Source organism: Callorhinus ursinus, unplaced genomic scaffold (genome assembly GCF_003265705.2).
Source record: "Callorhinus ursinus isolate GAN/ISIS: 27379988/994484 unplaced genomic scaffold, GSC_fseal_2.0 scaffold71, whole genome shotgun sequence".
Lineage (NCBI taxonomy): Eukaryota > Metazoa > Chordata > Mammalia > Carnivora > Otariidae > Callorhinus > Callorhinus ursinus.
This window is the reverse complement of record NW_027397133.1, coordinates 2,903,719-2,930,025: the sequence shown is the minus strand read 5'-3', so window position 1 is coordinate 2,930,025 and position 26,307 is coordinate 2,903,719. Positions and strand designations below refer to the sequence as shown.

General features: G+C 55.5%; 1 protein-coding gene across 1 annotated transcript; it reads left to right on the top strand.

Moving 5' to 3' along the window:
• Nucleotides 1-8,180: 8,180 nt before the first annotated feature.
• EHD2 (EH domain containing 2) lies at nt 8,181-25,375 on the top strand. The gene is made up of 6 exons (XM_025850095.2): nt 8,181-8,298; nt 10,333-10,791; nt 11,278-11,375; nt 15,100-15,512; nt 20,908-21,072; nt 23,537-25,375. Exons 2-6 carry the CDS (start codon nt 10,388-10,390, stop codon nt 24,086-24,088), a joined length of 1,632 nt encoding a protein of 543 aa, XP_025705880.1. The 5' UTR covers nt 8,181-8,298; nt 10,333-10,387; the 3' UTR covers nt 24,089-25,375.
• The last annotated feature ends 932 nt before the right edge of the window (nt 25,376-26,307 follow it).

The following is a 26,307-nucleotide window of genomic DNA, read 5'->3' as shown; positions in this document are numbered from 1 at the left end:
CCGACTCCGTCTCGGCCCCATTGCTTTTGGGTCCTTGGGAGGGGGTTGTTGTTTGAAGTCTGGGGGTTGGGTCCAGACCTGGGTGGGGGAAGGGATTGTGAGGGTTCATTGCACATATTATTTGTTGAATACCTATTAAGGGTGCCAGGCCCTGTTCTGGGCACAGGGGTGCAGCTGAACGCGGCAGGCAGAAGTCTCTACCCCTGGGGGTGGAGGCGGCTGACTTGTTAGTGGAGAAACCAGATGGAAAACAGCTAAACCAAACGGGGGGGGATTCTTACCATTCCCGCATAAGGTTCTGTGGTCTCCTGGAACACGGAATTCGGGAATACTGAACTACCGCTCCTGGCAGAAATACACGGTTAGCTTCCTACAAACCTCCCATCACAACATTTTTGTATGTTATTTCATACATAACCTTGTGTGTATTTCCATAAGGACACCTTAATATATATTCTTGATTTGTGCACATCGGGCTCATGGCCAACACTATAGCTCACGCCTGAACGAAGCTTGTCTAACACGTATGGTTTTTTTAATAAAGATTTTATTTATTTACTTGTCAGAGCGAGAGAGAGCGAGCTCACAAGCAGGGGGAGAGGCAGGCAGAGCTGTCAGAGAGAGAAGCTGACTCCCCTCTGAACAAGGAGCCCGATGTGGGACTAGGTCCCCGGACACCGGGATCATGACCTGAGCCGAAGAAGGCAGACACTTAACTGACCGAGCCACCCAGGCGTTCCTAACACGTGTGTTCTATATAAGGCACATCCCAGCCTTCTTCCCCTTCGGCACCCTGGACAGCATTTCAGCACTACGGCATTTTAAACAGTAAAGTCACCAACAAAAGCACAAAAATGTGAAAACATGGCATGAAACAGACCTCGAAAAGGATGCTTGTCGGGTATGAGAACCGAAACCAGAGGGCAGAGCGTTGCTTGTTCAACTTGAGTTGGAAACATGCAGGTTGGGTGACCCAGATTTTTTGCCGCGCTGCACATGTCTGTGAAGGTGCTTTGAGTTTGGGCGTTACAAATAAATTTTAACAAGCTGATGGGGCGCCTGGGTGGCTCAGTCGTTAAGCATCTGCCTTCGGCTCAGGTCATGATCCCAGGGTCCTGGGATCGAGCCCTGCATCGGGCTCCCTGCTCCGCGGGAAGCCTGCTTCTCCCTCTCCCACTCGCCCTGCTTGTGTTCCCTCTCTCGCTGTGTCTCTCTCTGTCAAACAAATAAATAAAATCTTTAAAAAAAAAAAAACAAGCAGATGAATTCACAGATAGGGCATCCATAAAGAATGAGGATCGCCTGTAAATGTGAAGAGCATCGGATGGAGAGAGGAAGAGCCATCAAACAGGCTGTTCCCTGTGGATGCCATAGGAAATGGGTGGCTTCAAAGGACAGATTTGGGGCGCCTGTGTGGCGCAGTCGGTTAAGCCACCGACTCTAGGTTTCAGCTTGGGTCGTGCTCTCATGGTCGTGAGATCAAGCCCCGTGTTGGACCCTGTGCTCAGCGGAGAGTCTTGAGATTCTCTCCCTCTCCCCTTCCTGCTCATGCACCTGCTCGCTCTCTCTCTCTCTAAAGTAAATAAATCTTAGAAAAAGAACAGAGATTTATTCTTTCTCGTTCTGGAGGCTGGACAGCCCATACCAAGGTACCAGCAGCACCATGCTCCCCCTAGAAACTCTGCAGGGGGATCCTTCCTTGACTTTCCACTTTCTGGGTGTTCCTGGTCCTGTGGCTACATCTTTTTCGGCGTTGGTATCTACTCTTAAAAGGAGACCATATTGGATAATAGCCTACCCTACTCCAGTATGATCTCATCTTCACTTGCTTACATCTGCCAAGATCCTCTTTCCAAATAAGATCACATTCACAGGTGCAGGGGGTTAGGACATATGCGTATCTCCTCAGGTGGGGGTAGGGGGGGTAGAGGAATGGACAAGGCTCTAGTCCCAAACTAGGATGCCTTTGTGTGAACTAGAAAGCAGTGCCCCTTTCTTCCAGGCACTGAGTTTTGAAGGGCAGAGTGTGAGCTGGATTCCAGCCGCCTCTCACCCATTCAGTGAGTGCTTTGTGCAGTGAACAACATGTGTAACTGCACATTAAGGTGTCCGGGATCGGGTGGGAAGGGGAGACTTCTTTGAGGAGGTGACATTTGAGCAGAGACCTACATGAAATGAGGGAGGGAACCACAGGGAGTTCTTGGGGGGGGAGCATCTGAGGCAAGAGCACGTCTGGAGTGTCGTGGGACAGCAAGGAGGCCTATGTGGCTGGAAGCCGGGGGGTGGGAGGAGGAGGGGGGAGGGAACGAGAGGTGAAGTCAGAGGGGACAAAGCTGGCCTGTGGTGTCGGACCCCGTGCTTCATGGTGATGATTTTGCTGACCTATGGCGGAAAGAATAAATCTCTGTTCTTCTTTTTCTAAGATTTATTTATTTACTTTAGAGAGGGAGAGAGAGCAGGTGCATGAGCAGGAAGGGGAGAGGGAGAGAATCTCAAGACTCTCCGCTGAGCACAGGGTCCAACATGGGGCTTGATCTCACGACATTGAGATCACGACCCTTAGAACGCGAAGGTTCTAAGCCGAGGGCTAAACTGACTTGGGTTTCCTGAGCGCCCTCTGGCGGCCGCGTGGGGAACGGATGGGGCAAGTGCGGACCCGGAGCCCAAGCAAGAGGCCACACTGCTAAGGTCCAGGTGCCCGGTGACGCGGCTGGACCAGGGTGATGTTCCAGTTTCTCTGCAGGCCCTGGGGGTGTTTGTGGCGGGGGAAGCTGGTATGTAGGGCCACGGAGAGAGAGACGGTCCCCCTTCCTAGCTGTATACCTACCTCCCCACGTGCAAAACGAAGTCCTTAACATCTTTGGATCCCCGAGCGCTCCGGGGAGACCCCACGTGGCTGTGCCAAAAAGTTTGCGGGTGATTTCCGCGGGCTTGGGGCCTTGGTTCTGGGAAGGTTGACTGCATGCAGCTCCAGCAGACAATCAGCGATGACTAACTATGGAACACTTACCATGGGCACTGTTTCAAGCCCTTCACCCAGGATGTTTTATCTGGTCCTCACAGACGCCCCGGTATGGGGATTGATAGCCCCATCTTGCGGATGAAGAAACTGAGGCCCCACGGCAGTCAGTGGCAGGCTGGGCTGCACCCCAGGCGGTCTGGCTGCAAGCCCACGATCTTGGCCTCTGCACACCCAGCTTCCAGGGAAGTGGGGGGCAGGGCGGGCAACAGCAAGGCCTTTCCCAGAGGGCAGTGCGAGAGCCAGAGGCTCTCCGCCCCCCCAACCCCGTGCTGGGGAGGAGACCAAAACTGGGGACCAAACTTCATAGACCGCTGCTCCCAGATCCTAGAACCAGCTCGGTGGGTGCGTGTGGCGTCTCCTCTTTCCTGGCTGAGGCATCTGGGGAAAAAACAGTCGCCTGGGCACAGAGCAGGATTGGAACCCTAGACTGACCGCGGCCGAAGTTCATCCCTAACTTCTGGCTGGCCACCTGCTCCATCTGTTTGTTTGTTTGTTTTCCTTCTTTAATTGTGATAAAATATACGTAACATAAAACTGACTGCTTTAACCATTTCTGAGTATACTGCTCAGTGACGTTCAGTACCTTCCTTCACATCGTGCAAACACCACCATCGGCTCTCCTCTGAACTTAAAGCTCTAACCCCTTACACGCTGACTCCCACTCCTCAAGCCCAGCCCACCACCTTCTGTCCGGATGGATCCCACTGCTCTCGGCACCTCCAGAGTGGGCTCATGCAGTATCTGTTCTCTTGTGACGGAATTATTTCACTTGGCATGACGTCTCCAAGATTCATTCATGTTGTAGAATGTGCCAGAATTTCTCCACCCGGTTTTGACAACTGGGGAGGGAGAGGGGTAGGGGGAATTTTTTTTTTTTTTTTTTTTTTTTGGAGAGCTTGTGCCATGGGGAGAGGGCTCCCGAGGCTGTAAGGGCACCGAGAGACTTGTCAGACGGAGACTTCCCGATTCAGAGATCAGCGACACAGCAAGACAAGACGGTAGCCCCAGTAACTGAGAGCTCAAAGCATGTTTAATGCGGCGGCGTCCAGGGCTCCTGGGGGGGCTCAGTCGGTTAAGTGTCTGCCTTTCGCTCAGGTCATGATCTCAGGGTCCTGGAATTGAGCCCCGAGTTGGACTCCCTGATCAGCGGGGAGTCTGTTTCTCCCTCTCCCTCTGCCAACTTCCCCCTGCTCAATCTCTCTCTTTCTCTCTCTCAAATAAATAAAAATCTTATTAAGAATGAAAATAAAATGAGGCAGGGCAGGATGACAAGGGGACCAATTATCCTGAAATCCAGCTATCGGTGTATTTAAAGCCCCCCCACGAATCTGTGACACAGTAATAAGGGCTCTTATATTAAGACACTAATTAGAAAGAGCTAACGGTGGGTCTAATCAGTGGTGAGTAAACAATCACTGGAAATCCCCAAAACAACCACAATGCGATGAAAACAACCACATTCCCCTTTGTGGCAATAATACAGGTCCCGCTGATGTCACTGTGTTTTGTTAGTTCACGGTTGACAGAAACCGTGAAATCTCAGCGAACGATCCAGATATCATGTTTTTCTCCATGTCCAAGTTCACGGACCCTCTCAAATCTCATCTGAGCACGACGCAGTGGGCTGAGCAGCCCCGGGGATGCCTCCGAGGGGGAAGGGAGATGCCCCATGTCAAGGTTTCAGAAGAGGACCTGGCTCCTAGCTGTAATAATGTTAGCCACCACTAAGCCCCAGGCCTGTTATTAAATATATATAATATATACACCATTATACATTATATGTGATCATGTATTATAATTATATAATTATGTATAAAATGTATTATATTCATACACCTCTTTATAGAATACAGTTGACTTTTTTTTTCTCAAGATTTTATTTATTCATTTGACAGATAGAGACATAGCGAGAGGGAGCCTGGGTGGCTCGGTTGGTTAAGCGACTGCCTTTGGCTCAGGTCATGATCCTGGATTCCCGGGATCGAGCCCCGCATCGGGCTCCCTGCTCAGTGGGGAGTCTGCTTCTCCCTCTGACCCTCTTCCCTCTCGTGCTCTCTGTCTCTCATTCTCTCTCTCTCAAATAAATAAATAAAACCTTTAAAAAAAAAAAGAGAGAGAGAGACATAGTGAGAGAGAGGGAACACAAGCAGGGGGAGTGGGAGAGGGAGAAGCAGGCTTCCCGCTGAGCAGGGAGCCCGATGCGGGGCTCGATCCCAGGACCCTGGGATCATGACCTGAGCCGAAGGCAGACGCTTAATAACTGAGCCACCCAGGCGCCCCATAGAATACAGTTGACTCTTGAAGAACATGGGGGTTACGGGTGCCGACCTCCCAGTTGAAAATCCACGCATAACTCTTGACTCCCCCCAAATTTACCGACAAGGCTACTGTGGACCAGAAGCCTTACCGATAACATAAATCGTCGATTAACACATATTTTGTATGTTATATGTATTCTTACAATAAAGTAGCCAGAGAAAAAATGTTAAGAAAATCTTAAGAGGGGCGCCTGGCTGGTTCAGTCAGTACAGCGTGTGACTCTTGATCTCGGGGTCGTGAGCTCGAGCCCCACATTGGGTGGAGAGATTACTTACAAAAATAAATAAATAAAATGTTTCTAAAAAGAGGGCACGTTCTGCATGGAGCACTGGGTGTTATATGCAAACAATGAATCATGGAACACTACATCAAAGACTAATGATGGGCATTAACGTAACATAAAAAAAAAAAAAAGAAACAGTAAAAAAAAAAGTTCCAGTCCTTCAATTGCTAGCCACTCAAAACCTTTGTTAGTTAGGGTCACGCTAGCAGCTCTAATAAATACTCAAAATATGTAATACTCAAGCCTAAGAAAAGCTTATTTCTAAAAAAAAAATAAAATCATGAGAAAAAATACATTTACAATAGTGTACTGTATTTCTCGAACAAAATCTACTTATATGTGGACCCATGAACGAATATTGTTCAAGGGTCAACTGTATCTGTCTAGCTGTCTGTCTATCGATCGATCTATTCAGCTTTATTGAGATATTTCAGAAGCCATTCGCCCATTTAAAGTGTACAATTCAAGGGCGCCTGGGTGGCTCAGTTGGTTGAGCAACTGCCTTCAGCTCAGGTCATGATCCTGGAGTCCCGGGATCGAGTCCCACGTCGGGCTCCCTGCTCGGCAGGGAGTCTGCTTCTCCCTCTGACCCTCCTCCCTCTCGTGCTCTCTATCTCTCATTCTCTCTCTCTCAAATAAATAAATAAAATCTTTAAAAAAATAATAAAAATAAAGTGTACAATTCACTGGTTCTAGTGTATTTGCAGGGGGTGTGCAACCATCACCACAATCAATTTTAGAACATTTCCACCACCCCCATTATGTACATTTTTTCAAGATTTATTTATTTATTTATTTGACAGAGAGAGAGAGAGAGAGAGAGCACAAGCAGGGAGGGGGCAGAAGGAGAGGATAAGCAGAGTCCCCACTGAGCAGAGATCCCCCCCCCAATGCTGGGCTCGATCCCAGGACCCAGGGATCATGACCTGAGCCACGAAGGCAGATGCTTAACCAACTGAGCCACCCAGGTGCCCCCCCATTATGTACATTATTGAATTCAGCCAATTAAATATTTAACTGAGTGCCTGCTGGGTGCTAGGCTCTGTTCTAGGCACTGGGGTGACAACAGCAAACAAAACAGACCCAAGCCCCTGCCCACGAGGAGCTGACATTCCTGCAGGGACAGATTAAAAATAAGTCACACTGAAAATAAATACATGAAAATAAAAGTGCAAAAAGAAGTAAAAATAAGGAACATCTCTCTTCTGGCTGATGGTGCTAAGTGCTAGGAAGGAAAAGGAAGTAGGTACCTGGGTGGTGGGGGGTTGGGGGGAGTCAGGGAAGGACTTACAGAGGAGGTACCATCTGAACAAAGACCCAAAGGAAGTGGTCCTTTGTAGTAAGACAGAGGCTCAGAGAGACGGAATCGCTTGCCTGAGGTTCTCTTGCAAGCAAGTAGCGGGGCTGGGATTTGACTTGAGGCTTTGTATGCTCTGACTCCCATGCTGAGAGAAAAAACCCCGCTCCAGACCTGGATTATATGACCTGATGTTTTTTAAGCACCAGTTAGGGGCCAGGGGCAGGGCTAAGCCCTGAACGATCCTTCTGTGCTTTTTGATTTCACTTCCCTGGGACTCATTTATCTCATCTGTAAAATGGGGATAACCATTCTCAGGGACGTTCTAAGAACTCAACGAGCTAATACTCTTAGCTAATAAGCCTGCACATAAGGAGGCGCTCAATAACCGTGAAAGATTAATTCAACAAATATTTACTGAGTCCTTTTGGTGTGTCCGGCGTGGTGCTAGCCTGGGGGCACGACAGGAAACCACCCACTTGGAAATCCCTGTCCTCAGAGGGCTTGTGTTCTTGCTAGGGAGACAGTCACTTAAGCAGAGAAATGTAGAATAATCAGAACTGTGGAGAAAAATAAAGCAGTGATAATGGATAGATGGTGGGGGCAGCCTTAAATAAGGAGATCAGGGAGGGCTTCTCTGAGGAGGTGACATTTGAGCAGGCACGAATGAGGGGAGTGGGTGAGCTGTTCTGATCCCTGCGGGGAAAGTGGTTTAGGTGGAGGGAACAGCAAGTGCAAAGGCCCTGAGGTTGGAGGGCTATTGGTGTGCTTGAGGAACAGCAAAGAAGCCAGCGTGGCTGGAGCAGAATGAGCCAGGGGGGGAGGAAGGGAGGTGAGGGCAAAGGGAACGGGCAGATCCACGTAGGGCCTTGTGGGCCCCAATTGAGGGCTTTGGCTTTTACTTTGAGTTCTCTAGAGAGGAGCCGGGATCGGTTGTGAGAAGAGGAATCTCATGAACTCAGGTAAGTTTTTAAATTATTATTATTGGTGTTGCTGCTGCTGTTGTTAGTAGCAGGATTAATATGAGCACTCCCATGCTAAGAGGAGAGCCAGAGATCGGGGAGTGGCCCAGCGACAGAGGTGGAACGGATTTTGAACAACCGGGATTCGGATTCGAAGCCCGCTCTCACCCATCTCGAGAAGCCGCCCAGCCACTCCCCACCAGGGGGCACCAGAGGCCGGGCTCCCGGTTTGGGGGGCGGGGGGCGCCTGGTCCCGCCCCCCCGCCCCTCCCTTCCCTCCTCCCCGCTCCGGGCCCCACCCGGCTCAGACGGCTCCGGCCCGGACCTCGACCACAGGCCGCTCCGCGGGCGCCTCGGATCCCCGCGGGACCCCTGTCCAGCCCGCCGCCCGTGCAGCCGCCTGCGCGCCCCATCGGTGAGTGGTCCCCGACCGCCGCTGTCGCCTCCCAAACCCCGCCCGGCCCGCGGAGCCTAGGAGCGTGATTATTCCCCTGCCGCCCCAAGACTCTCAGTCCCCACCCCCCGCAACGTGTAGCGGTGTCCCCGGGGTCTCCAGCACCCCGCTCCGCGAAACCTCCTTTTCTCCCCCACTCCCTCCAGCTCCTTCCAGCCTGTAAGAGTGCCCCCTGCCCTCCTGGTTTCTTCCCGTCGTGCTCAGTTTCCCCCGCTCCCAACTGGCCTCCCCATCCTCTCAGCCAGAAGAGATCCCCTCCTTGGAGTCTCCCTCTACTGCCCTCCCCCATCTCGGTCCTATTTGGTCTCTCCTCCCACTCGAGAGCTCCTCTCCTTCTTTACCAACCCCACGGCCTGTCCAGCTACCCCTAAAATGTCCCTCGGAGCCCTCCCTGCCTAGGACACCGCCCAGGGCCCCTTCCCTCTGCCAAGATCCCAGTTCCCAGTTCCTGCCTCTCCTTTACCTCTCCGTCACTCTTTCCCCTCTACTCCTTTTCCTTTCTATTTATTCATTTTCCTTTAAGTGTCACTGTGATTTTATGGATTTTAACATTTTTGATTTGCAGTTAATTTCGATGCTCAAACTGTCCCATCTTTGGCCAGTGGGAGCTCCTTCAGGCTGGTCCTTGCATCCCTGTGGCATGCCCCTTCCATCTTTGAGCACCTTCCCACTACTTGATCCAGGCTCACTTGTTCTTCCCCTGCCCCAGCCCTAGAATCAGCCATTTCTCCAAGAAGTCCTGTTGTTGTTGTTGTTGTTGTTGTTGTTGTTGTTGTTGTAATGGAAAATGGTGTTTGGAGACTCCAATCTGACCAAAAGTTGGTTCTGTGAAAAGATCAGTAAAATTGTAAGCATCTACTTAGACCGATCAAGGAAGAAAAAGAAAGAAAGACAAATGACTGATATCGGGAATGAAAGAGGGGACATCACTACAGGTCCTACAGAGAATGAAAAGATAGTAAGGGAATATAGAGAACACAGTCTGGGTGCTGGGGGTGCTTGCCGCTGCTGGATTGGTCATTCTCTCTTCCTAACTCAGATAAGAACACAGGTTCCGAGGTCAGGTTGCCTGGTGTCCCAGACTGAGCGCTTTCCAACCAAGTGATCTTGGGCAAGTTATTGCTATCTTCATGAGCCCCCTTTGTGAGTCAGAAACACGGGGATAGTAACAGCCCTACTTTACCATGTTGTTAGGGAGATTAAATGAGTTAGAGCAGCGTCCGGCATGCAGTGATCAGAAATGTTAATATTTTTGTGATCACCTGAGGACCCTCATGACCTGGGTGCACCCAGGCAACTCCTCAGCTTAATTTCTCGCCCTTCCTGTGTCCAGCAACCCCCTTCATGCATTTCACAGCTCGGGGCCTTGGCACACACCACCCTCTCTGCCCGTCTTGCACGGTATCCCTGTTGTGCATGGAAGGGAGCAGTTCAAAAGTCAGCTCAGCCAGTTTGCTGATCCCGTGGTCGGTTCACTATGTCCCCATCTGGTGCCCACATGTCCACTGCCTGGCATTTCCCAGGCATCGCTGGCTGCTTGTTGCCAGGTCTCCTCCTCAATGGGGGCTTTGAATAGGTAGGGGCCTATCTCGGGCCTCTTTCTGGATCCATAATCCTGACACATGAGGTGATTTCAGTGAAAATATGTGAAAGGATGGGTGGAGGGAGGACGGAAAGAACAAACGGATGAAGGAATCCATTTCTTCTATGCAGCTTCTGCATCCTTCCCTTTGTCCATCATCCCTTGGCCTCCCACCATCAGTCCGGCTTCTTCAATCATCCCACCGTTAATCTCCTTCTCTTCCTCCAGCTGGAATAATCACCTTCTTCCTCCATGAACCACCACCTCCTGCCCTGCCGTGCTCTCTGCCGCTCCCCCTCTCCCCATTCTCCCACCCCTCCACCGCCCATTCCACCTTCTGGCTCCCTTTCTTCTCCTCCTCCTCCTCCTGCGCCAGGCAGGCCCCCATCAACGCCCTGTCCCCCCCCTTGCAGGCAGCTCTCCCCTGCCCCTCTCCCTCGGCGAGACCAGCGGCAGCGTGCAGCCACCATGTTCAGCTGGCTGAAGCGGGGCGGCGCGCGGGGCCAGCAGCCTGAGGCCATCCGCACTGTGACCTCGTCCCTCAAGGAGCTCTACCGCACCAAGCTGCTGCCTCTCGAGGAGCACTATCGATTCGGCGCCTTCCACTCGCCGGCCCTGGAGGATGCCGATTTCGACGGCAAGCCCATGGTCCTGGTGGCTGGCCAGTACAGCACGGGCAAGACCAGCTTCATCCAGTACCTGCTGGAGCAGGAGGTGCCAGGCTCCCGCGTGGGGCCTGAGCCCACCACCGACTGCTTCGTGGCTGTCATGCACGGGGACACCGAGGGCACTGTGCCGGGCAACGCCCTTGTGGTTGACCCTGACAAGCCCTTCCGCAAGCTCAACCCTTTCGGGAACACCTTCCTCAACAGGTGTTGCAGCTTGGGAGGCAGGGGTGCATCTCCCCATCCCTGGCCCCCACGCTCGCCTGTGTTTCTTTCTTTCCCGCTCCAATTCCCTCCTCTCTTCCTGCTCCTCCCCCTTCCTGCCTCCTCAAGGGGAGCAGGGAAGCCAGTGCAGGGCCAGCCTGCCTGGGTCCACCTCCGCTCTACCTGGGCGGCCTTGGGCAAGTGACTTAACCCCTCGGTGCCTCTCTTGTCTGCATCTGGAAAATGGGGATAACCATAGTCCCCACTCGCATATAAAGTGCTTAGCACAGCATGTGGCACAAAGTATGTGCTCAGTAAGCATCAGCTCTCAGGTGTTTTTTGATAGCTCTCATTCTCTGTCCTCATCTTTCGAGATTCTTCCCTGCTCTGTACCTGAGTCACCTTCTGTGCGGTCCCAATTTTCCCTTCTTATGGGTCCTCTCCTCCTGCCTCTCCCTGTGTTGACCCCTGACTTTCCTTCTGCCTCAGGTTCATGTGCGCCCAGCTCCCCAATCAGGTCCTGGAGAGCATCAGTATCATTGACACTCCGGGCATCCTGTCAGGCGCCAAGCAGAGAGTGAGCCGGGGTGAGTGGGGCCCCGAGTCCTGGGTCTGAGGGAGGAGGCAGCTGGGTCTCTGCTAAGACTCGGGCCTGTGTCAGCTGGCCCTGAGCTGGCTGGTGGCAGAAGGGAGCCAGTTGGAAGGCTGTGGTTCCTCCATGTCTGTGCACGTAGAAGGGACAGGGGAGGCGTGTGCCTGAACACGTGTGAGCAGGCTGCTGCTCCGTGCCTGGGCTGGTCTGGAGGATGAGGAGGGAGAGATCAAGAGGGACAGAGGGAGACCCGCGAAGTCAGAGACAGATCCCGAGTGCGGGCAGCCTTACAGAGACACAGGAGACCCAGAGAGGAGGGAGGCCCTGGGCCCTGGGCATGCTCCTGGCTCCACCTCTGGGCCGCAGATGGGGCTGAGCAGGGGTTGGGAGGGGGAATCTGGGCGTGGGCCAAGGCCGGGCCTGGAATTTATAAACAGCTGTGCAGGGGGAGCGGCGGGGGGTGAATTCCAGCGGGGCCTCCGGGCGAGCCGGCCCCCACCTCTGCCCAGCCCGTTCTGCATCTGCGCCCCACCCCCCAGTCACCCCGCAGTGTCTGTCCCGCGCCAGCTCGGCGGCCTCCGAGGCCCGGAACTGGGGCAAAGGAGGCTGCACTGTCGGGCAGGGGGGACGGGACGCTGGGCCGCCGGGCAGGGCGGGAGCGCGGAGGGTGACGGTGTCCCTGGCTGCTACCCAGCGGGCGCGTGTCCCCCTGGGAGACAGGCAGGGGGCAGCTGCAGAAGCGATCGGAGGGCGAGCGGCCAGCCCGAGGGCGGGGGGCGGGCCGGGAGTCCCTGGGGCGCCGCCCCTGGGGCTGGGCCTGGGCGAGTGGGCGGGGAGAACGGGAGGGGAGAGCGGGAGGGGTGCTCGGTGGGGTCCCGAGGTTGTGGGGAGGAGGAGAGAGTAGAGAACCGGGTCTCCCTCCCTGGCAGCTTGGGTAGAGGAAGAGGAGGCGAGTCCGTCGGTCTGTCTGTGGATGTGTGTGTGTGTGTGTGTGTGTGTGTGCGCGCGCGCGCAGGGGTGTGTCTGGGAGTGCACGGAGCCCGCGGCTATGATTGTGTCCGGATGTGTACGCACGTGTGTGTGCATTGGCGGGATGGGTGGCTGGCTGCCCTTGCGTATCAAATCTGTGCCTACACTTTTGTGTGATTGTAGCATATGGGAGCCTCTGGTGGGGTTCAAATCTGGGCTCTGCTGTTGTTAAACCATGGGCTTTGGGGGAGCCACTCATCTCTCCCTGTCTCGCTCTCCTCAGCTGTAAAAGGGGAATAATGATAGCATCAGCCTCGTAGGTTGCACGGAGGGTTCACATTAAATGTCAAACCTGCAAAGCACTTCGGGGTGCAACACACAGTAGGCGCTGTGGATGTGCGGGCAACTCTGTTCCCGGTGAGTGTCGTAGCTCTGGGCCCCGGGTACTCTCTGCCACGTCTCCACGTCTCTTGTTCCCACCCTGACTCAACCTCACTGCCTTCCTCCCGCCCCACAGGAGACACACTTTCCAAATCCTGGCCCGTCTGTGTGTGTGTGTGTGTGTGTGTGTGTTTGCATTTAGACATTGGGGAGGGGACCCCCCCCGCCCCCCTCCCCCCCCCCCCGCCACTCCCCCCCCCCCCCCCCCGGTCCAGTCCCCAGGGACCACAAGGAGCCTGCTCCCCCCTTGGCAGGATGCGCCCAGCACCCGCTCTTCAGTGGAGCATAGAGACCCATGCAGGCTCCTGCTCCGCACCTCCCACCCGCATGTCTTGAGTCAATCCCTCAACCTGCCCGTGCCTCAGTTTCCTCATCTGGAAAATGAGGATCACAAAAGCGCCTGTCTCCCGAGGGTGTTTTGAAGATTCAACTAGATGATTCAGGGAGAGCAAGCAGTGATGGCAGGTGAGTCAGCGGTGGCTCCCTGTTCTGCCAGGTAACGCCTTGTCCCCCAGGTCACCACCGTGTCCCCTGTTCCGAGAAGCCCTCCTTGACCACCCCCCCCCCCGGCTGGGTCAGGTGCTCCCGCTGGGCTGCTAAAGCTCTCTGGGCTCCCCCACCCTGGCCTGACCACTCTGGGGATGGGTTTGTGTCCTCAGTGGACTGTGATCCGGATGAGAACAGGACAGGGACGGCTCTGGGGACAGTTCCCGAAGGAGGTCCCCACTGTGTCCCGCATGTATAACAACTGATAACTGTTGGGCACTTACCGTGTTCCCAGATTGTGTTTGCTTGTTTTAATGGTTTATTTTTATTTACAATTTTATTTATTTATTTTTTTAGAGAGAGAGAGAGCAGGGGGAGGGGGCAGACAGGGAGGGAGTGAGAATCTCAAGGAGACTCCACCCTGAGCTCAGAGCCCGATGCAGGGCTCGATCCCACGACCCTGAGATCACGACCCGGGAAATCAAGAGTCGGGCACTTAACCCACCGAGCCACCCAGGCCGCCCCTGTTTTAACTGTTTAATTGAGGTACAATTGACATGCCTAAAGCTCACCCATTTTTTTTTATTTATTTATTTTTTAAAGATTTTATTTATTTATTTATTTGAGAGAGAGAGAGCGCGCGCATGAGAGGAGGGAGGGTCAGAGGGAGAAGCAGACTCCCCGCTGAGCAGGGAGCCCGATGCGGGGACTCGATCCCGGGACTCCAGGATCATGACCTGAGCCGAAGGCAGTCGCCCAACCAACTGAGCCACCCAGACGCCCTAAAGCTCACCCACTTTAAACAGGCACTGTTTTAAGCTCTTTATAGATAGGCTCTTATTGTATGTTATATACTAGCTCATTTATATTCTTTTAATCTCCGCAACAGCCCTCCAAGTCACATTCTATTAGGACCTCCATTTTACAGAAGAAGAAACAAGTTCAGAGAGGTTTCCTACTTGCTTAAAGCCACACAGCTGGGGGGTGGGGTGGGGCAGAGGTGGGATTCAAACCCAGGACTGCCTGACCGCCGAGTCAGGGCGTCCCAACCCCTCCTCCCTACTCTCCTAAGCATCACTTGCTGCATGCACGAGTGAGCAGCAAAAGCAAAGGGTGTGAACGAATGAGTGAACGAGGAAGGAATGAATGAATGAAGCCCGTTGTTGAGACAGGTACTCCATGAAGGCCAGGACTTGTCTCTGTGCCCTCTGCGGTATCTCTGGGTGCCCAGGATAGGGCCTGGCACACAGAAGACTCTCTGTAAATATTGTTAAATAAATTCAAAATATTTACCATCTGCTCTGGCGAGAGCAGAGCGCGAGCCAGCATGGACTCTTCAGTTGCTGGATTGTGGGGAGCTCCAGAAGTCCTAGGGAGGGGCTGGGGTGATGGAGGCACTTGGGAGACCCCGGGGGGGGGGGGGGGGGGGGTGGGGTTCATAGAGGCACAAAGAGTCTGTTAAAAAAACACTTCAGTATTTTAACAACCTGTACATCCGGACCCGTGCTCGCTACTAATATCTGCCTAAGGAATGAATGAAAAGGGGGCGGGCGATAGCCCTCTAGCCAGGTGGCCTGAGGGCCTGGGGCCAGAGTGATGAGGTAATTCTGGGGCCTGGGGGGACGGGGGCAGAGCCATGGGATACTCTTGGGCCCTTGGCTATTTTGCCCAGAGAAGGGTTTCGGAAAGTTAACAACCTGAACGTCTGTACGGTCTGCTATCCCTCCAAGGGAATGGATGCTTGCGAAAGACTGGAGGGCGGGGTGGGGTGGGGGGTGGGGCTGACCTCTGCCCTTCGTGCCGCCTCCACTGCGTCCCCCCAGGCTACGACTTCCCGGCCGTGCTGCGCTGGTTCGCGGAGCGCGTGGACCTCATCATCCTGCTCTTCGACGCGCACAAGCTGGAGATCTCCGACGAGTTCTCCGAGGCCATCGGCGCCCTGCGGGGCCATGAGGACAAGATCCGCGTGGTGCTCAACAAGGCGGACATGGTTGAGACCCAGCAGCTGATGCGCGTCTACGGGGCGCTCATGTGGGCGCTGGGCAAGGTGGTGGGCACGCCCGAGGTGCTGCGCGTCTACATCGGCTCCTTCTGGTCCCAGCCCCTCCTGGTGCCCGACAACCGGCGCCTCTTCGAGCTGGAGGAGCAGGACCTCTTCCGCGACATCCAGGGCCTGCCCCGCCACGCCGCCCTGCGCAAGCTCAACGACCTAGTGAAGAGGGCCCGGCTGGTGCGGGTGAGCAGCGCGGGAGGGCGGGGGTGGGGGCGGGGGTGGGGGCGGGGCGGGGGCGGGGCTGGAGCGCGGAGGCGGGGGCTGCCCTTTGCCCTGCCTCCCGTCCGGTCTCACTGGCTTAGGGGCTCTCCGATGACTTAGTTCACCAGTCTAAGAGAGCCCTCCAGGCTGGGTCGTTCCGGCGCAAGGTGGAGTGGGGGGAGCCGAATGGCACGGGGAGTTATCCCCCTGCTGCTGCGCATCTATCATTCTGTTTCCGCATCTCCCTGTCTCTTCTGTGTCCTGTCATCCACGTCCCACCAGTCACATTGTATCATGGCCCACCTCTGCGCACAAGCCACCCGCGGCTGCGGTGAGGTCCACAGCCATCCCATTCCCCCTCCCCCTCCCCCTCCATGCCGCTTTTCCTCGCCGTCCTGCTCTTCCACTCCCTTCCCATCATCCATTGCACTTCACGCTGGCCTCCTCGCTCCTACCTCAGGGCCTTTGCACTTACTGTTCCCTCTTCCTGGAACAGCCCCCCCCCCCCCCCCCCCCCGCCCCGGCCTCTCTCTCACTTGGCTCGCTCCCCACCTCCTTCACCTCCTCTTTGCTCCACATGCTCCGGAAGGCTTCCCTGTCTGCCCTCCCTCCTTATGACTATAACTCCCTCCCCACTCCCGTCATGTGAGTCTTGCTTTATCCTTGTTGTAGTTTCCTTCATAGCATTCATTGCTGCCTGGCCGGACATCATCCATTCATTGGGTTTCTGGGTTTACTACCTGTCTCCACTCACATGTAAGCTTCACAGAATCAGAGACGTCTGAATTTGTTCGCTGCTGTATCCCCAGAACCTGGAACAGAGTTGGTGCTCCGTATATATTTATGGAACGAATACCGTTGAAACAACAGTCTCGTTCGACACAGTCTCCCCTGTCCCCAGCCCTGTGTTGGGAGGTATTGAGGACACAGCAGTGACCAAGGCAGTTCAGGGGAGGAGACAGACCCATCCCCAGACAGTGATGACCCAGCATGGTCAGGGCCGGTCCTGGGGAGCCCCGGGGGGATTGGGGCAGCAGACTTCTTGGAGGAGAGGGCATCAGAGCTGCAAATGGGAGGAAAAGGAGGGTGAGGAGGGGAAGGAATTCTCGACGGTGGGACCAGCAAGTGCATGGACCGGAGATGAGAACGTGGCCCGTTTCAAGGAAGAGAGGGAAAATGTGTAGACAGTGCAAATAACTGAATCTGAGGCTGGTGAGGTGGGAGTCACACCACCCAGGGCTGTGGCCTGGAACCTGCGCTTTGTCCTGAGGGTACTGGGGAGCCATGCAAGGGTTCAGAGCAGAGGAGGGACAGGGTCCTACTCAGGCTGCCTTTTGGTGGGTGGTTTCAAGGGCTGTTAAACTGGGGCCAGAGACCATGGAGGAGGCTGGGGACGGAGGAACAAGGAGGAGCCTGGATCCCAACAGGGCCTTGGGAGGGGGAGGGGAGCACTGGTCTGAGAGCGATTTTGGAGGCCAAATGGAACATTCATAGGGGAGGCTGCCAGGGTGGAGGTGGGGCAGGAAGCTGGGCAGGCAGGGAGGCCTAGAAGGTTATGGGGGGTGGAGGAGCCTGAGGTGTTGGTTTAAGGAGCAGCAAAGAGGGGGTGAGTCAGGGCCCCCACCCCCACCCCAGGAATCCTCCTTGGGAGGGCGCGGCCCAGCAGGGACGGCTCTGAGGCTCTGGAGGCTCAGAGCCTTGGAGTCCACCTTTCCCCCCCCCCACCCGGGCTCTGCACCGTCTCTGTGTCTCTGTCTCTCTCTCTGTGTGTTTCTCCTCATTTCTGCCTCTTTCACAGCGTCCCTCTCTCTCCCTCTTACTCGTTCGTCCTCTCTTCGGGCTCTTCCCCTCCCCTTCCCTCCTTCTCTGTCCCTCTCTCCTTTCTCTCTCTCCTTCTATCTCCCCGCCTGTCTTTCTATCTCTCGCCCTCTGTCTTCCTCCGTGTCCCTCTCAGCGCCGCCCCCCTCCGGTTCGCCCCCGTCCCCCACGGAACCCCGGCCCCTCGGGGACGCAGACAGCGGCGGGGGCTGGGGCCCAGGGCCGTGGGACAGAGGGGCGGGGTCGGGCCGGACACCTGGTGCCCCCGCCGGGCAGGAGGCGGCTCCGGAAACCCGGACAAACCCCGGAGTCCGGGCCCCGCGCCCCGGCCCAGCCCGCCCTCCCACCTTATCTCTTCCTGGCACCTTCCCCCGCTTCCTCTCTGGAAAAGCCATCAGCGCCCTCCCGCCTTCCCTCTTCTGGGTCCCCGAGGAGCCACTTTAGGCCCCGCCCCCGCGCCCCCATTGGCCCGCGCTCGCAGGTCCCGCCCACCAGCCTGGCCACGCCTCTGCCCCGCTAACCCCTCCACACCTATCGACCGACCATTCCTTCCCCTCCCTCCCTCGGATCCATCTGTGGCTCCCCAGTGCCCCTCACCCAGGGTCCAACTGTGACCGAGCTTCCCTGCCCCTCCCCTGCTCCGTGTCACCCACTCATTCCCCACGTGTGATTCCGCCACCACACTTGGTCTGGCCATCAAACAACAGTCCACACCATTTACCTCCCCACACTCTCTCCCCCAAAGTACAGGGCCTTTCTGGACTCTGGGTAACTACCCCTCGGTGTCTCGGTTTCCCTGTCTGTACGATATAGGGTGTGGATGAGTCACCTGGCTCCGTCCTTTGGTTGAAGTGGTAACGGCGAGAAGGGGCGATTTCACTGTGTTGAGATATTTGAGGCCAAGATCTTGAGAGAGTCCGATACTAAAGAGGCCAAGGTGCCCTAGGTCTTCTTACCGAGCTTCTCTGAGGCGGCTCAGTGACATTCATTCAACAAACAGTTACTGAGCACCTACAACGTGCTTCCGCACTGTTTGGGGCCCTGGAGATACAGCAGGGAACAATCGAGTTAATGTTGTTTTTTTTCTTGTAGAATTACTTTTCACTGGGGAAGTGGATATTAAACAAATGGATCTATAATATCATACAGTATTGTATGTGATAAGGATCAGGAAGGAAAATGAAGCAGGAAAGGAGATTGGCGAGGGACTGTTTTAAGGAGGTCAGGGAGGGTCTCCCAGCAGAGACCTGAAGGAGGGAGAGTGGAGGTCTGGGGGAGACCCTACCAGGAGGAGGGAACAGTAAGTGCAAAGGCCCTGAGGCAGGAACAGGCCCGCACAAGGAGCCCAGGGCGGCTGGAGGAGGCAGAGTGGTGGAGGTGGGGGGACATAAAGATTCAGAACCAGCCAGGGACCACCAAAATTTTTAGCATTCTAAACCTATGATTCATTAAGAGAACTTTCAAACAAGTGTTTTCCATCGAACCTTTAAGACCATCTCACGGTAAAGCATGTAAGCTCGGTTAAACATGTTCCCTCCCAGCCCTGATCCTCCCCCCAACCCCCCACCAGCTCACAGGGCCTCTTCCCTGGAGGCAGCCCCCATGAGGAGTTTCTTGTGTCTTTATCCAGATATAGTCTATTTTTATTTAAGCACATGCAGTTAATTACTGAGCTTCCAGTTCAAAAATGCAAATGTTCATGATTCTGCCCTCCTTGTTTGTTTTTTGATAACTCTGGAGATTGGGGCTCAAAGGTTCCCAAGTTCATTGCTTCCCTCCGCAAGTATTTCTTGAGTGCTTTCTGTGCATACCGTGCCGGTGCAGAGGGACAGAGGGAACAGATAAGGTCCCAGCCCTCCTGGAGCTCACATTCTGACGGAAGGAGGCAGAATAAGTAAACCACCAGATAAACAAAATAAGGATGGGCTGCAATAAACATTTTGGGGGCCAGGGAAGTGACGGTAGAAAATAATTAGATGGTGGTGGTTGGGGCACCTGCTTCTCATAGGATGGCCTCCGTGAGGAGGTGACATCAAAAGGAAGCTGAGAGAGCCAGCTTGGGGAGATCAGAGCAGGGCTGCAGGCAGAGAGTGGCATGTGCAAAGGCCCTGTGGTAAGAAAAATATTAGCATGCTGGGGCAAGGATGGCAGGTGAGGAAGCTGGCACGGAGGCGGGGCAGGGGGGATGCAGGATGAAACACCAGGAGCCAGACTCTGGAGAAACTTCCAGTCACAGGAGCTCACGACACTCTTGAAAATGATTGAGCGCCCCAAAGAGTGTGTAGGTACATGGGTTGAATCTGTCTACATTGGCCATACCAGAAGTTAAAACTGAGAAAATGTTTCATATTTATCTAGTAATATTGCTTAACCAACAATAACCATTTAACTATTAATAAGTAGCAATTTATTGATGATAAATGTTATCGATGAGTTATGAGAGTTCAATTTATGTTAATTAATATGGATAATAGATATTATAAGATCAGTTTTTAAATAACCATAAGCCCAGGACTTGGTAACCTAAGTCCCATACGTTTTATGAAAATTCTCTCCAAACAACAACAACAAAAAAATTCCAGAGGACAGTGGCCTGGTTTTACATTTTTGCAAATCTCTTTAATGTTTGGCTTCGAAGGAGACCTCTGGATTTTGCACATCTGTTCCTGCACTCAGTTACGGTTATCATGCATCCTGTTGCCTTTAAAAACTCCACTGTCCCCTGGGGGGGAAACGGGAGCACAAAAGACAAATAGCACCTTAATGTTGTTATTAAAATAGCTTTGACTATGTGAACCCTTGAAAGAGGCTGGGGTGGGTGGGGGGAAATCCCTGGGGTTCCCCAGACCACACTTTGAGAATTGCTGCTGTAGGGACTTGTCAGCTATGGTCAGAATTTTGTACTTGGATAAGAAGCAAATCGAAACTTTGGAGCAGTGTCTCATGATCTGGTGTTTGTTCCTAAAAAACAAAAAGACCTCTCCAGCCGCTGCCTGGAGAAGGCATTGTAGGGGCAAGAGAAGCCAGAAGACCAGTGGGGTGCCTGCTGTGTCTCCCCAGGCAGGTGTGGGGAGGTGGGGGTGGTGGCCCCCCGAGATGCAAAGCAGTGAAAACAGAGCGGACAGATGTAGGAGGCAAAGGGCAAAGGGCTCGCTGGTGGCTGGATGCGGCTGGTGAGGAGTCAGAAGCATCAAATCAGGAAAGGTTTCAGGGAAGTCTGGCCTCAACCGGGGAGGGAGCAGGTGGGATTGCCCTTTGTTCCCGCGATGGGCACAGCTGAGGGTGACACAGCTCTGGGGGCCGGGCCCAGATTCCGCTGGGCATCAGACGAGCTGTCCAGGAATGTGGACAAGGCAATCCAGAGACAGGCTCAGGCCGGTATGCAGATTGGGGGGAGGTCTTCTGCCCTCGGCTGCTGGCTGCCGCAGCAGCAACTCACCTGTAAGGGTCGGGATGCACATTCTCAGGCCCCCCTCTGGGCCACGCGAATCAGGAGCTGTAGGTGTGGGGGCCCCGGGTGATGGTGCTGCAGGCTCAGGTGAGCGCTCTCCTCCTGCAGGTTCACGCGTACATCATCAGCTACCTGAAGAAGGAGATGCCCTCCGTATTTGGGAAGGAGAACAAGAAGAAGCAGCTGATCCTCAAGTTGCCCGTCATCTTTGCCAAGATCCAGCTAGAGCATCACATATCTCCCGGTGACTTCCCGGACTGCCAGAAGATGCAGGTGGGAGGTCGCCCGGGAGGGAGGCGGAAGGGGTCAGCTTCTGTGGGCTTTCGGGTGGGCCCTCAAAAATGGGAGGGATGGAGGGCAGGTTCTGGAAAGCACCTCCTGCAAATGGTTCCATAAGAGCATGGTTTTGTGCGTTAGGACAAGGGAATGAAGAGAAAACCCCAAGGAACCGTGGCTTCATTAGGACGGAAGTTTGTTTTTCTCCATAAAATCCTAGAAGGTGCTCCAGGGCTGGTTTGGTGCTTTACGGAGCTAGGGACCAAGTCCGCCTCTGTCTCAGTTCTCCTCCATGCCCCGCCTCCAGTTCCAAGATCCCCGCGTGGTACAGAATGGCTGCCAAAACTCCAGCCATTTTGTCTGCATTCCAGCCAGCAAGAAGGGATGAGGGAGACGGGAGGGAAAGCTACCTGTACAGTCTCTGTCTTTAAGGACATTTTCTAGAACAGTGCTGTCCAATAGTACTTTCTACCATGATGGAAATGTTCTGTGCTCTGCCTTGCAATATGGTAGCTGCTAGCCCCATTAAAACTGACATTTTAGATTTTATTTAATTTTAGCTAATTTAAATTTAAATAACCACACGTAGCTCCCGTATTGGAAAGGACAATTCTAGAGTTGTGTCCACAAGGTACACTGACATCCGCTTGGCCAGAAGGTAGCCACATGGCCAAGGCTGGCTGTAAGCTGGAAAGTGTAGTCTTCCTTCTAGGTGTCCAGGTGTCCAGGTAATGTTCAGGGATTCCGGTGCTGAGGATGAAGGAACAAATGGGAATGGGGGGACCCCTTGCATGTCCAGGTCTAGGATTAACCAGTGTTGGGGAGAGCACTGGGTGTGGGTGCAGTGGCAGGGGGTGAATGAAGAGCTGCTGGAGCTACTGGAGGGGGGCGGGGCAGGAGGGACCAAATAAACATGGGGACAGAGGTCCAGGCTCAGGCGTGGAGGAGGCGGGGACTAGCCCCCCCAGCCCGGGGTTGAGCCTCTGTTTTGAGACTACATTAGGCTGATACTCCAAGCCTGTGACCTTTGGGTCTGAGATGGTTTCTAACCCAAGACTCTGAGGAATTCTGGCAGAGTGCATTTCCCTTCGGCCACTTACTAGCTCTGTGAGTCTGGACAAGTCACCTTGCCCGAGCCTCAGTTTCTTCAACTGGGAAATGGGCATTGTCATAGTACATATTGCTGTGGGTGCTGAATCCGCCAGTGCTTGCAGCCCCCTAAGATCAGTGTGTGGCACAGAGTTGGGGGCTAGGTCAAGGTTCTCAACCTCAGCGCTACTGACATTTGGGGTCCGAGTGTTCGTGGTCAGGGGTGTCCTGTGCATTGCGGGATGTTTGCATCCTCCTGACCTCTAGGTGCCTGTAGCACACCCCTCCCCCAGCTGGTGACAATCAAAAATGGCTACATCTTGCCAAGTGTCCACTGGGGAAGGACAACATCTCCCGTGGCTGAGAACCACTGGGCTAGATAAACAGCAGCTGGTAAGATTACACTGACAGTTCTGGAACGCTTTATCCAGATGACTTCATTAGCCTTTCCCATCCCCCCAAGAGGGGAGCACTAATGTTATTGATCCGTTGTACACGTGTGGAAATTGAGGCCCAGAGAGGTGAAGTCACTTGCTTGAGGGCACACAGCTCCTAAGTGGCAGAACTGGGCTGGGACCTGGGCAGGCTGGCCCTGGAGTCCAGACACCCCCCCGCCAACCCCTTTATATCCAGATCAGCGGGCCTCTCTGCCTCGGCTCTGGAAATCAGTGTGGGTCCATGAACCAGATCGGTCTTTGCTGTGAGTCTCCTGGTGCAGGTGACTCAGAGCGGCCGCAGGGGAGAAGCAGCGTGACCACAAATCCAGCCCCACAGCTGCTCTAGCACAGGATGACTTCTGGGTGGGGGGAGGGGGGCAGGGGGAGGGTTGTCCCAGGAGCTCCTAATAATCTGGCCATCCCCAACCTAACCTCCAAATTTGGCAGCAAGCCACTCACCCGTTTCTGTGGAGTGGGGTGACAGAGCTAATGGAGCAGCAGGAATGGAATTTTCTCGATTTGCACAACGGGCTGGTGGTGGGGTGCCGGCCAGCTGCAGCTGGGGTACCCCAGAGGCTGGGCAGACCCAGGGCTGTGCTGGGTAAGGCTGGGGCCACTGTCGGAATACTGAAATCCTCTGCGGGCTGGTAAACAGCTACTGCTCTAAGTCCTCACAGGGCCACGTACATCCCTACCGTCAGTGATCCTGGGGGCACGCCTGGGGCAGGGGGAGGGCCCCTGGGACCCCGCTGTCCTAGTCTCTTCTGAGTGGTGGGTGCCCGAGTGAAATGGGTTGCACAGGTACGCACCTCTCAGCCGAGACCTGCTACCAAGTGAGCTGCCCAAGGGTCCCACTGCCCCCATGGGCTGGGGGGCCCTGAGGACGGTGCCCCCTGACTTCCCAGTGCTCCCCTCTCCACCTCACCCCACAACAGGAGCTGCTGATGGCTCACGACTTCACCAAATTCCACTCGCTGAAGCCAAAGCTGCTGGAGGCCCTGGACGAGATGCTGACCCACGACATCGCCAAGCTCATGCCCCTCCTGCGGCAGGAAGAGCTGGAGAGCACCGAGGTGGGCGTGCAGGGCGGCGCTTTCGAGGGCACCCACATGGGCCCGTTCGTGGAGCGGGGGCCCGATGAGGCCCTGGAGGACGGCGAGGAGGGCTCGGACGACGAGGCCGAGTGGGTGGTGACCAAGGACAAGTCCAAGTACGACGAGATCTTCTACAACCTGGCGCCCGCCGATGGCAAGCTGAGCGGCACCAAGGCCAAGACCTGGATGGTGGGCACCAAGCTCCCCAACTCGGTGCTGGGGCGCATCTGGAAGCTGAGTGACGTCGACCGGGACGGCATGCTGGATGACGAGGAGTTCGCCCTGGCCAGCCACCTCATCGAGGCCAAGCTCGAGGGCCACGGGCTGCCCACCAACCTGCCCCGCCGCCTGGTGCCGCCCTCCAAGCGGCGCCACAAGGGCTCTGCAGAGTGAGCCAGCCACTGCCTGCCGGCCCTCCCTCCCTCTTGCCCTGCTGTGGCTCCCCAGCACCAGCTGGCTGCACGCACACCCCCGCCCCAGCCTGCACGCACGCTGCCTGCCCACCTTCTCAGCTGTAAGGATGGGGGTCTCTCTACTCCCCTCTGCCAGACAGTGGGGACCAGGGGAGGGGCAAGGCTTCTCTGCCTGGCCTTGCATCTCTACCCTCACGTACACTTAGGCACATCCCGTTGACATTAACACACACACGCACAGAGCCATTGATTCAGTCATCGTTCGTTCAAGTATTTATTGAGCACGTACTATGTTTGGATGTGCAGGGCTTGTTCTGGGCACTGGGGAGTACCCCAGAGAGCAAAACAGACACGTGTATCTGCCCTCAAGGGGCTGATACCCACGCAGTCACACAAACACACACAGACACAGGCCCTAACCAGCCCGATCCCCAATTCTGGGCAGGACCCCTTGCCTCTCCCCATAGTCCAGTGGCCCCTTGTTTGAAATAACAAACACAAAGGCCCCCTTCCCCACTTCTTGCCCATCCGGGCAAGGACCGCCCCTCCCCCCAAACTCCATCCTGTTCTCAGGCCTTGGGACCACTGGGGGCTCAGAGGGGAGACACAACCTCCTACTCCGTCGGAGGGACCCCTCTTCAGCCCCTCCGCCCAGTTCTGGTTACACCCCTTTCTGTACTAAGAATTCTTAGCAGACAGAAAAGCCCCTTCGATCCTTGCTTCGCCCAGACTCTGCCCACTTTGAGGTATTTTTGGCCTCGGCCCACAGGGCCCTGGTTTGAAAACCCAGCCTGGCTGCCCCCGCCCCAGGCTCCCCACAGCTGGTGGCCTGAATTGTAGACTGCGGGAGCACAGCCTTTCTGCCATCAGCCCATATTTAAGTAGAGCCCCCACCAGATATAAAGGCGCCAGGGCTTTATTTTAGTCCCCCTTTCAGGGATGCGTGGCGGGGGGGGCTCTTGGTGCTACAGCTCTCCCTTCTCCTCCCTAAAGGGACCCCTCACGTCCCGCCCTCCACCCATCCGTACCTTCACCACTTATTAGTGCTTGACCCTGGTGGGGAACCCCATGGAAAAGATGGGGAAGGGTGACATAGGTGGGGACGACGCCCCCCCCCCCACGATGCTCGCGGGGATTTCCACACCCACCATCACCCCCCCCACCGCCATGCCGAGGAGGGGCCTGTGAACCGAACAGCGAACGTTCCCACAGAGCAAATAAAGCCAAGGCTTCTAGCCACGTGGAAGTCAGGCCGTGTTGGGATGGGTTGGCGGGGGGTTGGGGATGGCTCTCCCCGGACTCTGGGGGAAAAAGAGCCCTGGGCAGAGCTTGAGGTTGGGGGGGTCCCCTCCAAGGTCCCAGGGGCGGGGGGTGGAGGCCATGACTCAATGCAGCAGAGCCTGATGACTCAGGCCTGGGCTGGGGGCCAGATCGACATATTTTCCGAAGAAAAGTTACTCAGGGGCCCTCCCTCCGGGACATCCCTCCCTCCCACCTCCCGCCGCGGGGGCCTGGGAACCAGGCCCTGGGGCGTGGGGCTGTGTGCGCGCGAGCTCGGGCACATCGTGCCTCCGCCCCAACCGCCAGCGTGCGCCACCTGGGACGCCACCCCTGACACGTAACACCAGGGACCAACGGGCTCCTGGAGGAGAGGTGACGCTGCCCACAGGGACCACCATGTGTGCGCACGCGCGCGCGCCCTCGCCCGGGGGCCTCGGCCTGCGGACACCGCGGGCCGAGCCCCCCGACCACACCCACCGCCGCGGGGACCCGCTGACCGCTCGCTCTTCCCGCCCACGCGCGCTCTCCCAATTTCGCGGCTCCCACCGCCCCCTGGCGGGCACTCGGGAACCGCGCGGGCTGCGCGCCGAAACCCCCGAGCCAGGCGGTCCGCGCTCGGGGCTCCAGGGCGGGTCGCGAGGATCCCGAGTGGGTTCCGTTGTGCGACCACCGGCGTGGCGCCCTCCCTCTCCGTGCCTTCTTCCCTTTCGCGTCCAGAGCGGCCTGTAGGCAGCCCTGGATCCCTATGAATGGTTGCCAGCGCCCAAGAGCCTCCGAGCTTCCTTCCTTATTTGTAAACAGCAAAGATTAGTTGATTCTAAGATGAAACCTCAGGGGGCGAGCCAGTAACAATAGCTAACACTGAGATACCAGGCACAATCTTTTTTTTTTTTAAGACTGATTTATTTATATTTATTT